This window comes from Molothrus ater, chromosome 4 (genome assembly GCF_012460135.2).
Source record: "Molothrus ater isolate BHLD 08-10-18 breed brown headed cowbird chromosome 4, BPBGC_Mater_1.1, whole genome shotgun sequence".
Taxonomy (NCBI): Eukaryota; Metazoa; Chordata; class Aves; order Passeriformes; family Icteridae; genus Molothrus; species Molothrus ater.
The window spans coordinates 24,261,512-24,274,365 of record NC_050481.2 but is presented as its reverse complement, the minus strand read 5'-3'; the positions used below and the strand labels follow the sequence as shown (position 1 = coordinate 24,274,365).

Here is a 12,854-nt window from a genome sequence, read left to right as displayed (position 1 = left end):
AACCCATGACTAGATGGCTCCTCCTCCTTCCAAACAGGAAAACTTCGATGATTAAAAGTGCAGCCTGCCTCATTTTACCAAAGAAACACAGTGAGGACTTTCGACTCTGCTTTTGAGGTGGGAGCAGGAATTTCGGAGTGCTCCCGTCCATCAAAGTCAGCCTCCCAGCAAGTCAAGGGAGCACAAGGAGTGAAGCTGGTTTGATGAAAGGCCATTTGGATAGCCAGTGTCCTAGACAGCTCCTGCTATGACACATCTTGCTGATGAACCTGCCCACGTGGTGAGCCTGGCATGGGACATCCTTGTCTGACAGGATGAAGCTGATGGGGAGAAGGGGCATCCCTGTTCCTGCCCAGGATACTGGCTCATGTCCAGCATGCTGGCAAGGTATTAACACCCTCACAGCCTTGCTTTGTGCTCATGGATTTACATTTACAACAGAGATTCCACTGGAAAATTGAAAGCTCTCCTGTCACTTGGGAAGGTGACAAATGAGAAAGTAGAAACAAAACAAGACAAAAAAGGAGGTAGCCAAGCCAGCAAGTACAATACTGAAGCTTCCCAAGGATCATGCACAGAGCACACAATTATTTAGATGAAATGGGACAGCACAACAGCAGCCATCGTGAAGTCAGACTGTCAGAACAGTATCTGCTGCATTGGTCCACCTTCCTCTGTTTTACACCTGTGCTGGAAGCAAACAGTCTGTCCCAAGCATCCCCCTGCTTCTGAATATGGCTTGCCTTAAAACTGCCAGAGACACAGCTGGCTGGAGCCCCACTTCATTTTCAGCAGGAGGAGCTTGGAGCAGGGGGAGGAGCTGTAGGCAGGGAGACATTGCTCCTCAAGAACCTCAAGAAAAAAGAGAGCAGATCATGGTCCCAGATATTCATTGTCTGCAGCAGAAGCCAGGAGCAAGAGTCCTGGGGAGTGTGCAGTGACCAGGGTCTTAAGTCTTCTCATTTCTATTTTGTTTCTCTGATTACATAATACTTTCCCTATTAAAAAATATTACCTTCATTCTAGAAGGAAACATGAAGCTGTTGTTCCAAATCAGTATGGATTTGGTTTAAACAAATTACTTTTTTGATTTAAAAAAACTTTTTAGGGGAGATGATCTGACTTGAGCAATGCTTTCTGAGTACCCCCCTGATAGCAGAGATTTTTCAGCTCAGCAGCCACAGAGGGTCTTGGGCTGTCCTTGAGCCATGGAGATGGCATATATAGAGAGGGAAGAGCTTCCTGGGACATGACACATGAGAATCCATCAGCAGAATGCATGCAGCAGCATGTCCATGCTGCTCTGGCCTCTCAGGAGTTGGAATGGCTTTGTTATGGCATTTACTTGGGTGAACTTGATGTGCTATGCCATGGTGACAAACTGGTCCCTCTTTCCATGCCTGAAGGCACAGTGTGTTGACAAGATGGAAGGGTGCTCAGCAAGTAAGTTTCACAGTGCTGATGCAGTTTTGCAGAGTTGGATTTCCTCATAATTTTGGTTGTAAGAGGAGATTTATAATGCTGTATCCTAAAGGTACCCTTTAAAGCACCTGCTATTTTAACACAGGGAAATGACACAAGTATCTCAAGAGATTTGCAATATTTCTGTGTTAGCAGTTGTTTCATTAAAGATCTAGGAGCTGGAAATCCTTGTAATCAGTCATACACTGTTCCCTGAATCAAAGCCATATTACTGACACCTGGCTGGAAGTGGTTTTGCAGATGCTGTTTCAGCTGTAAGTAGTATATTTACAGCTCAAACTTGGTGAGGACAAAGACTGCAGTAATGGCACAGGGACCTCCAAGCGGGTAACTTGCAGGAAAACTCTAGTAGAGGTCCTGTTAAACTTTCCACTGTTTGCATTTTTTTTCATGGGAGTGGTAGGTGGGAGCTGGTTTTGTGGAGAAATAGAGATGGGAGTAGCCAAAAATAGCAAAAACTAAGTGGGGGGACGTGGGAAGCCAAACCAGGGCTTTGGGGGCTCTGCCACTCGTGTTTAAGACACTCAGCCTGAAAGCCATTATGATAAACACAATTCAAAGGCTAAATGACTCTTCAAAATGTTGTCCTTCACACAACATTTAAATCTCCTACTGGAGGGCAGCCTCTGCTCTGTGCTCCTGTAAATCATCTACCATGAACATGGGAAGTAAGCCTATGAATACACATGAAAGTGCCATAGCTTTGAGAAGATCTGGCACGAGCTCCTGCTCACATGTGCAGCAGGTGACACTTTGGACACCACAGGCTCCCAAGACACTCCCACCTGGCCATACTAGTCCTGGTCCTCACCCTCAGTGCTGCCAGCAGAGGGGAAGTTTCTCCAAGAAAACAACAGACAGGCAGAAAAATCATAGCTATGTGTTGCCATCATATTGCAAAGGTTCCATACCTTCTTGGTGATTTCTCATGGGCAGCTCCTTACAGCACTGACTCCTTCTTCTCCACAGTACAGCCAACAAACTCCATCTCTCTTCACAGCACAACCAACTCCAACTCTCATCTCCACCAGCTAACCCTTTTGTAGCACTCATCTTCTTATTGGACACAGCTTGGCCTGTTAAGGGCAGGCCTGTTCCTAATCTTTGGTGATTGGTACAGCTGCAACTCCTCAGGTGTGAGATTACCTTCTGCACTATCTTCATTTTCTTACATTCTAGCCCTCCACGGATATGATTTTCACCGAGAAATCAAACAGCACAGTGTGAATGTGCTCATTTTCAGGGAGGCAGCTTATTCAATCTGCTGCACACATCTCCACTGTAAATGTGACAGTAACTGTAAATTTAAAATAACCCAAGAAACCCAACAGTGAGGAGGAAAGAGAATGCAAGAAAGCTGCTTCAGGGTACAGGCTGATGACCTAAGAGGATTTCTATTGTCATAAAGTAGTTTTCCCCTTAAAAGGCAGATAAGAGCACTTTGCTCAGTAAATGGTGAACTATATTATTTTGAATCAAGAGCTTCACCTTGTAGCTGATTATTGTTTAGTGAGAGGTGGTTTCAGAGACTCCACTGGGAATTCTTTTCCCTGATCAAGAGGCTGGACTGTGAGAATGCAAATGAATTTCCTTTCACTTGCCAAGAAGCCTTGCAGCACTAGGAAGCTCAGGTTTTTCTGGATTTCTCCAGTTCCAGCCACTCCAATGCCATCAGCTCTCTGCCAGACTTCATAAAGGCATTTCTGATTTTTTTCAGAAGTGAAGCAAAGCAGAATTGCAAAACCCACCTGAAATCACTGCAGCCAAAAGTAATCACCACCCCAGCCTCGCTCTGAGTACACAAGCCTTCATGGGTTAACTGTTACACATTGGTTCCTAACGTGCACTTGTGTCAGAAATCATTTATGTTAGCAGCTGCACCGACAAGGTTAGTACCAAAACATCCTTCCGTGCTTTGGGGTTTGGCTGCTCATTTGTTTGTTTTGTTCTTGTTCGTTTGGGGCTTTTTATAATCCTCATCCTGTTCTAAATAGGGGAGTGATTAATTCCTCTCTTTCTGTTTAATTTTGCTTCAGCCTACTGTTTTTGGTTTGTTTGTTGTTTTTTTTTTTTTTTATTTTAGACGGAAGGAAAAACTTCTAGTTTGGATATAAGAGAACACAACTGCACAAGCACAGCCCCCAAAAGACAGAACCAGACCTGTTTGTATCTTAGCATTATAGAATGGCTTGGGTTAGAAGGCACCTCAAAGGTCATCTAGTTCCAACCCCCCTGCCATGGACAGGGCCACTACACCAGGTTGCTCAAAGCAGCACACAGCTTGGTCTTGAGCACTTCCAGGGATGTTCCAGTGCCTCAGCATCTTCACGGGGAAGAATTCTTTCCTGATATATAAGCTATACCTGCCTTCTGTCAGTTTGAAGGCATTCCCCCTGTCCTGTCACTCCACGCCCTTGTCCAAAGCCCCTCTTCAGCCATCTTGTAGTCCTTTATGTACTGGATTCTGTATAAGGCTGGCATATAATGCTTGAAAGAACAAAACCAATGAAGTCACCACAACATAAACCACCTTGAAATTACCTATAGTTGAACTGACTTGTCCTATAGGTCCCTGATATTGCTGGAGGGGGCAGCAGTTATCTTGTAGCAGGTAAGAATGGATGGTAATGACAAGAAGGAAAAATAATTTGATATAGCAGCAGCCGCTGAACACATTCTGAGGCCGCAGGGCTCTATTTTCAAGGAAATGTATCTTCCCTCCTAGAACAACGTGCAAACATTTCTTGGATCATCTCCCTGTATCAAAATTACTGAGAGAATTAACGGTGTGGTGAAAAGGGTGAGAGCTTCTATAGGTTAACACACAGGATCAGATACTCAACCAAACTCAGTCACTATAAAAAAGGAGATTTCTCTAACCACGTAATTTGATTTACTGTTCTGCACAGAAAGAGGTGCTGGGTGGTAAATCGCAGAGCCAGCACCCCGAGGCACAATCTTGGGCTATTAAGTCTTACTTAAGTCACTACTTGGCTTAAGTTGTTATTGGCTCATCTTTTCTCTACTTCGAATTAAAGCCATTATGTCCCAAGAAATCATAGCCCATGCTTGGTGAGTAGTAGTCTTTTTGTAGGGGGAGATGCCTGAGCTGGCGTGGGGTTTTTACTATTATAAGGAGCAAAAGTTCATCACTAGGGCAAGTTCTCACTATAGAAGCAGTAAAAACCGGGGATTTTTTTAGTTCATCATTACACATCCTGGATTAGAAGGGTGTTATCTTTCTGTGTTTTCCCCCTTCAAGAATTTATGCCATCAATGTTCTCTCTTCCACATTCCTGTGATTATTGCTTCCATTGCTTAACCACTTTGTTCTTTACCTTGTTGGAACTTCACTCCCATTATTCATCAAGGTGGTGAGAGGAAAGCTCATGTCTTTACAATTTGATGAGTGACAGTATTGGTACTAACGTCTTTGAAAAGGGTCTTAATGTCTGTACTAACTTTAGGCAGCAGGTTTGTGGCAGAGACCAGACAGCTTGGCTCCTGAAACACACAAGTGGGTCAGCACAAGCCTGAACTTCTGAACTTTGAGGTAAAACAGTAGGTACAAGGGGGGATATGTGGTAGGTGGCTCGGGAAGGCTGTACCTTCTGAGTACCTCAGCTAATGGAGAAAGGAAGAGGGCAACCTGTGGCTGGGAGTTGAGGATAGAGGCTGTGCCCTCCGAAACCGCGAGAGAGAAAACTCCGTGAGCTTGTGCAGGAGTTGCTCCCTTTATTTGAATAAACTTGCAGGACTCCTCTGTCTCCCTTATGGACATAAATTTCTGGCGTTTGTGGATTTTCCTGACAGTGGGAACTGGTATTGGGGCATCTGTGGGGAATCCCACTGGAGGCTGAAGGCCAATTGCATTGGTCCAAGAAGTTTAGTCCATCTTTAGACAATGTACAGTTATATCCATTCATATTTAAGTTATGAGAGTGATTGATTTGTGGCCCTGTCACAAGCCAAGATCATTTGAACAAGCTCAAGCAGTAATGAGCCAGAGCAGAAATGAACTGGAGCCACAGAACATGGAAACAAAGTGGAGCTGCAAATAAGCTGAAGCCAGAAAGAAGCCAGGGAAGGTGAAACCAAATTGGAGTCTAAAACATTGTGGAGGCACGAACAAACTATATGAGCTGAACCTGAGACATTTGGGGACAGAAGCAAATCACCTGAAGCTGCAAAGGAGGTGAAGCAGAAACTAGAGAGAGCCTTCCCCGAGCTGGAGACGCAAACTAACGGGACTCACAAAGGAGCTGCAGCCGCCAGCTCCCCGCAGTATCTCTGTGAGGGCTGAGCCGGCTGGGCGCTGGCAGGGCCGTGCTGAGGGCAGGCAGCAGCAGCATCCTCCTCGGTGCAGGCATCCCGGCGTCTTCCTGGGGGATCCACAGCCGGCGCGGCTCGCTCGGGCACGAGCGACTCCGGGAGCGGTCAGTTCGAGCTGTTCTGCCGGGTTACAGCAGAGCCAGCGTGGGGCCGAAGGGCTCGTCCTGCCGGCAGTGGCTCTGGGAAAGAGCTGGGGAGAAGAAACCAGGCGAGGCCCGGTGGCCGGAGGGGTCGCCGGGGGGGCTGACCTTGGACGGGACCCGCGGGACGGGCCCCTCAGGATCCCCGCGGCCCCGGGCGGCGGCGCCCCCTGGCGGCGGCGGCACGCCCCTGTCACGCACCGGGCGCCGCCTGGCGGCCGCGGCGCAGCCCCACAGTCCCGGGGCGGGGGCGGCAGCGCTCTGGGATGTACACAGCAAGACTGCGTGAGGATAAGGCTGGCCCTCCACTCCTGGGAGTCAGCTCCGGGAGGGACACTGTTAGGAACATGAATCCACCCTGTCAGAGGTTTATGTCCAAAAGGGAGAGGCCATGGAAATTCCTCATCGGGTCTCAAACTGCTGGGGGACTCAGCCCCCCTTTTATCCTAAGTTCCTGGTCGCATCACCCTCTTCCCCATTGGCTGAGGTACTCGGAAGGTACAGACTTCCCAAATCGCCTACTCTACACCCCTCTCTGGTAGGCATCCCCCTTTTGATATATAAAAGAAAGAAGAAAAATAAAGGTATTCATAATTCTATTAAGTCTTTGTTCTTTTTCTCTAGGTTCAGGAATTTCACACGGCCTTGGCTAAGCAACAGTCCGTGTTGATTAGTAACATTTTCTAGAACTAATAGTTTCTTCTGTTACTTCTCTATTAAAGTTCCTAGCCCTATCTACAAGCAGATTCACATGGTCTGTTTGTAACGACACATTCATCTTATTCCTTTCAGACACCATGCCTGGGATGGATACCGTAGCTGGAATATGGATACTGTAGTTTGAATATGGACACCATAGCTGGATCATCACCTCCCCAAACATGCCCCGAACACGGCAGAAAGACCCTCACACCCTCCCACTCCCACCTTCAACCCATGAATAACCAGCCACAGCCATAAAGAATTTGTCAAAAACCAGCTTTGCCACTGAAGCCACTTGAGGAAGAAAACAAGTTTTCCGTGGCTGGAAAGGTCTCATGGAAGAGTCTCATGTCTCCACACAGACACGTCCCTCTCCATGGCCCCTCTGGCCATAGGCCCCTCCATGTCCCCAGTGCCAGCCACACACTCCTCTGTATGTGCACTCAAGACAAGCACCTTTCCATGCTGGCCCTGGCCATGTCCCCCTGAGCCACCTCAAGCCACATTTACGCCCATGTCCTCCCGCAGCCGTGTCCACCCCATGCCCAGGGACACACTCCCTCCCGCATTTAGATCCCAAAACTGTGCTGTGCTGCCACTTTGAGCCACAGACCCCGTGCTGCATTCCGTGTTCGTACCCACGGAGACACCCCCGGAGGGGAACACAGACAGGAGCAGGGATGGCCGCGGAGGGGCTGCCAGGGCTCCCTCCTGAGGGGACACTGCCTCCGCCTCGGCCGTGTGCCCTTTCCCCGCCCACCGGCCTTTGCCCGCCAATCAGCTCTCGCTGCCCCCGAGCCTTGGCCAATCGTGACCTGCACGGCGGGACGCCCCGCCCCCCCCCCCACCGCGAGGGCCGCTCGTTCCGGGCCAGTGCCGCCGCTTCCGGCGCGCCGGGGCCGCGGTGGGGCCGTGCCGGGGCCGCGGCCGCGGTGGGGCCGTGCCGCCGCCATGGTGCGGGCGTTCGTGCTGCTGGCGCCGGGCGGGCCCGCCCCCTGCCGCGTGCTGTACGCGCGCACCTTCGGGACCCCCTCCGGCGCCGCCCCCGGGGGGCCCCGGCAGCGCCTTCGCCGCAAGGAGCAGCTGCTGGTCGTGGCCAGGTACACACTGGACATCCGCCTCCGCGGGAATCCCCTTCCTGCGCATGCTGGTGGGACACCCGGCACCGTGTGCCCTCCGTCTCCTGAACCCTCTGGACCTGGGACACCTCCTCCCTCTCCCTGGGATCCCCATAGCCGTGATATACACACTTTGTTTGATGGGAGGGCTCTTGGGCATTGCCTGACCCCCAGGGCTGGGACACCCACCCCTTGACTGTGGGACACCTTCCATTCCTGAGGAGAGCCTGTGGCAGCTCCCCTTTCAGGGAACAGGGCTCAGCGAGAACCCCAGAGATCATTCATGGGACCCACCCTTTTGGGGATCTTGGGTTCGGCAGGACCCCTGGGACCCTGTTCCCCAACAGAGGGGTCACTGTCTCTGGATGAGGTGGGAGTCCTTAACATGAGTGTCCCCCTTTTCTCTTCCAGGCAAGTGGCCTCCCAGTGTCAACTGCTTCAGGCATCCTTGGGGTGCCCGTCCTCTCCACAGCTTCCCCAGCTACCCGATGAACCAATGTCCCTGCAAGATGCTCCAGGGGGTGTTTTCCAGATGCCCCCCGGAGACCCATTCCCTGAGCGGGTGACAGTAGTCTGGTTATCAGTGCTGGCCCTCGCCTTCGCCCTGGTTTGTGAGCCCCAAGAGAATCTGTCCTTGGCTGAGATCACCCTGCGGCGCCTGGCTCCCCGCCTGCTGCTCTCCCTGCGCCTCCTCGGCCCCGGCGCTGACGTCCTGCTCCGTCCTGATGCCGCTGATGGCCTCCTGGACCGACTCCTGCCCCATGGGCAGATGCTTTTCCTCAACGAACGTTTCCTCCAGGCAATGGACCGAGAGCTGGGTCTCAAAGTGTCCCGCTGAGCCACAGATGGCATTCCTGCCTACCACCTCCAGATATTTTGAGGGATGAGAGACAAGGGAGGGATCTGAGATGGTCACCAAGCCCCAGTGGGATGGATGAGAAACATAGTTCTGGTATAAAGAGCAATGAGCCAGCTAAGAGCAGGGTTTTAATCCATTTATTCCCCAACGCTATCGTGGGAGAGCTAATAGCCATCCCCATAAATCCACCTGGGACAGTGCCAAGTTCCTGCACTGCGTTCCTGCACCACTCCACGTGCACATGACAGCGAGTGGAGGCTGCACGTGGCCATGAATGGACGCTAAAAAAGGGACCCTGGGTTGTGGTTACCCCAGCTGGGCACTGTGGGGCAGGCAGGGTTTCCTGGCAGGGGAAACATGACTCTGGGATGGGACCTTGCCAAGGTACATGGGGCAAGCAGGGGTGTGCATCCAGCCATGGGGCATTGGGGTCTCTGTGTAGGGGATTAAATAAACAGGCAGTGGGGCAGGATGTAGCCTTGTGCCTGGCACACCCAAGCAGGGTGCTTGTCTCTAGATGGTGCTGCTTGGAGCCAGGGGACTTGTGTGACACCCTGGGAGGTGGCAGGAGCTGGCACCCACCTACCCAGCTCTGCAGGGTGCAGTGGGGAGCAGAGTCCTACCCTATCAGTTTCTGGGTGCTGGGAATTCCAGGGAGCCAGGAGCTGGCGTGCACAGCTCTTACACCGCTGTGCTGGGAACAGGCTGGGCACTGGCAGGCTGTGCAGAGGGGCTGTCACGGGGCAGACCCCAAAGTGCTTTCCCTTGTAACTGCACCAGTAAAGCTGGAGCACCTGAGGAGGGGTGCTGGGCACTGGGCTTCAGGCATGGTGGGTCTCTGGCTGTGCCAGGGGATCTCACTGCGTGCTGGAGGTGGGGAGACATTGCAGCCCACTGTGGCATCCCACACATAAGGGGAAGGGAGCACCGTCTTCATCTTCCCATGTGATAGCAGCTGTCACATACTGCACCCACAACTGGCTTGAATACAACCAAGAGCCAAAGAGACGTCCTGGAGTGTTTCAATGGTGTTAGCAATTGTTGATGAGAATCAACTGGACTCTGAATGTATGGGCCATTATTGTGTCTGCACTGATAAAATTCCAGTTGCTGGATTTCAATATCACCTGGTTTATGGCCAAAATTCTCTTGCAAATCAGCCACCTGAGTTGGATCAAATGGGATAGTTATTTGTGTGTGGTTTTCCTCTCCACCCTGAGGTCTAGTAGATTCAGGGGGAATTGAAGGAGATAAAGAATCATCTTTTCCCGATTCTCTGTCATGGAGATCGCCCTGTATGTTTCCATCCCATGTAAGTCTGCCAGACTTTTCCTGGAACTTTGATATCATGGTCACCATATATGGCACCATTTTGGTAGCAGTTTGCTGACCCTGTCCATCATCTGTATTTCAATTTTAAGTAAAGGTCATAATGTTATTTCCTCATCATCAGATGAAAATGTTACATATATTTTTTTGTTAGGGTAACAGACCTGACAAACTTCCAACTCCCTCATTGGATACAGAAGGTCAGAATTGTGAGACTGTATTTCTGCAAATGGTCCAGATGCTCTGTCCTGCACTGGTGCCTCCTTTCCCAGAGACTCCACTGACCTGGCCTGGGCCAGGCACCACTTGGCTTCTGCTTCTCCTTGATCTCCTCCTGGAGCAAGAGCAGCACCTGCTCCATCATGGTACATTCCTGTACCGCACAACCTGCTGGATCAAATCATCCAGGATGGAGCAGATCAGCCTATGCAGCCCTTTCCTACAAGAGACATCCAAGGAGCACTCAGGAGGGCAGAGTCCGGGGCTACCCCTGCTTGCAGCACCCTCAGCCAGGTCCATAGCTGTGCTCCGTAGCTGAGCCAGCTCTCATGAACCTTTACACCTTGGGTGTGGCAGGAGGGTGGAGGTTCCAGGGCTCCTGGGCACCAGAGCACATGGAATCCTGAGAGGTATGGGGGCCCTGGGTGGCAGAGCTGTCTCTGCACCTCCACAACCCCATGGCACTCATTAAAGGGGCTGTGGCTGGGGAAGAAGTGCAGACCGGTGGGAGGAGAGATAATGCTGGGCTCCATTCCTGACCCCTCATGGCTTGGGCTTAGTGCCTGGCCAGCATCCACGTTACCGAAGTATCTTACCGGCATCAGGGCATGCTCCCATGGCACTGGCAATACCTCTTCCACGTGTGAATTGGGCTGGACTTTGCCTGATAGGGCACTCCCCCGGGCACAGTCCTGGCACAGGACCCAGTACTGCCCCAGGCACAGTCCTGGCACAGGTGCCAGCCAGTTTGGAGGTTGTGGAGGCTGCCAGCAGGGAAGACAGCCAGAGCTGTGTGGACCCACTGTCAGCCATGGAGCAGGAAGCTGAAATCACACAGGAGATGGGAAGCCTCCATGGCATCCCCCTCTACAAGAGCTTCATCGAGGGCTGGCCACAGGTGAAGGCTTTCCAAGCCCGTCCAGATGACCTGCTCATCTCTACCTACCCCAAATCGGGTGAGTGGTCCTGGGGAAGGGTGCAGGGGGGATGAGGTGACACCAGCCTTTGCAATGCTGTCCCTGTGCGGCAGGCACAACGTGGCTCAGCGAGATCATGGACATGATCTACCACGATGGCGATGTGGAGAAGTGCCGACGGGATGCCATCTACAACCGTGTGCCCTTCCTGGAGTTGAAGGCCCCCATGGAAACAAGTGGTGAGCTTCCCCAACCCAGCTGCCTGGCTTGGGTGGAGAGGGGAACAGAGCCAGCATGGGGGTGAGGGTGCTGGGGTTCACACCTCTAAGTCCCCTGTGCCACAGGTGTTGAGCTGCTGGAGAACACCCCATCCCCACGGCTGGTAAAGACCCATCTCCCAGTCCAGCTCCTCCCGACCTCCTTCTGGGAGAAGGACTGCAAGGTAACGTGGCAGGTGCTCCCTGTCTCCCCATCTGGGTTGGTGGGGAGGAGGCACCACTCTGTACCTCCCAAACACATCCTTGGCTCTCTCCAGATTATCTACATGGCCCGCAACCCCAAGGATGTTGCCATCTCCTACTACTACTTCCACCAGATGGCCAAGATACACCATGACCCTGGCACAAAGGCCGAGTTCTTGGAGAACTTCATGGCTGGCAAAGGTGTGAGCTGAGCCACCTGTGGGAAGGACATCCCCCGCTACCCCTCTTTCCAGCTAATCCCTTGACCATATCCCACAGTGCCCTACGGATCCTGGTACGACCATGTGCGCGGATGGTGGGAAAAGAAGCAGGAGAAGAAGATACTCTACCTCTTCTATGAGGACATGAAGAAGGTGAGGGTGGGATGTAGGGGAAGGAGGCCTGGTTGCCCCCCAGCTTTTTTGGCAGCCTCCTCATGTCAATCACCCTGCAGGACCCACGGCAGGAGGTGCAGAAGATCTTGCAGTTCCTGGGCAAGGAGTTGGCAGAGGGAACAGTGGATAGGATTCTGCACCACACCTCCTTCCAGGAGATGAAGAAGAACCCTGCTGCCAACTATGAGACCGTGCTCCCCACCTTGATGGATCACAGCATCTCCCCCTTCCTCCGGAAAGGTGGGGGTTCAGCTGGGGGTTCAGTGGTGGAGGATTTGGGAGGGATGTCCCTGGATTATATTTGAACTCCCATCTGTGGTTGCAAATATGTCATGTGTGTGAGGATTTACCCCAGTTATTTTCTTGCTCCCAGGGATCTCTGGAGACTGGAAGAACCACTTCACTGTGGCTCAGAACGAGCGCTTTGATCAGCACTACCAGAAGCTCATGGCAGGCTCTGACCTCCACTTCCAGATGGAAGTGTGAGGGGCTCATCTCCCTTCCCAGGAGGACTGTGCTTCCCCCTGCTCTCCCAGTGGGGAGGATGGATCCAGATGGAGATTCTTGCACTAATTCACTTTTCCCCTTGCAATAAATTGTGATAAACAGAGGTTGAGTCATTGCCTTCAGGGAAAATGAGGGTGGGGCTTGAACCCCCTGAACTCTAGGCAGTGTCTGGGAACACCTTCATGGTCATCAGGAGAGAGGGTGGGCACACAGTGGATTTTTAGTGATGGTCAGCATCACCAGGAGTGGGCACCTTCCCAGAAACCACCACTGGCCCCTGCCAGCTTGGGCTGCCCCAGCCTGCCGAGGTGCCTGGAGGGAACAAAGATCGATGATGAGTGGAAAATCCCCAGAGCACCAGCAAATCCAGTGCTGCCGCAGCCCTTGTGTGCA

At 52.0% G+C, this 12,854-nt stretch overlaps 2 protein-coding genes across 2 annotated transcripts; both read left to right on the top strand.

Annotated features, from left to right (window-relative positions):
* Positions 1-7,587: 7,587 nt before the first annotated feature.
* AP5S1 (adaptor related protein complex 5 subunit sigma 1) lies at positions 7,588-10,082 on the top strand. Its single transcript, XM_036382305.2, has 2 exons — positions 7,588-7,756; positions 8,186-10,082. The coding sequence occupies exons 1-2, from the start codon at positions 7,608-7,610 to the stop codon at positions 8,610-8,612; spliced, it is 576 nt and encodes a 191-aa protein (XP_036238198.1). The 5' UTR covers positions 7,588-7,607; the 3' UTR covers positions 8,613-10,082.
* A 104-nt stretch (positions 10,083-10,186) lies between these two features.
* On the top strand, positions 10,187-12,562 carry LOC129046677 (sulfotransferase 1 family member D1-like). The gene is made up of 7 exons (XM_054514674.1): positions 10,187-11,137; positions 11,212-11,337; positions 11,443-11,540; positions 11,634-11,760; positions 11,839-11,933; positions 12,014-12,194; positions 12,328-12,562. Exons 1-7 carry the CDS (start codon positions 10,798-10,800, stop codon positions 12,438-12,440), a joined length of 1,080 nt encoding a protein of 359 aa, XP_054370649.1. The 5' UTR covers positions 10,187-10,797; the 3' UTR covers positions 12,441-12,562.
* The last annotated feature ends 292 nt before the right edge of the window (positions 12,563-12,854 follow it).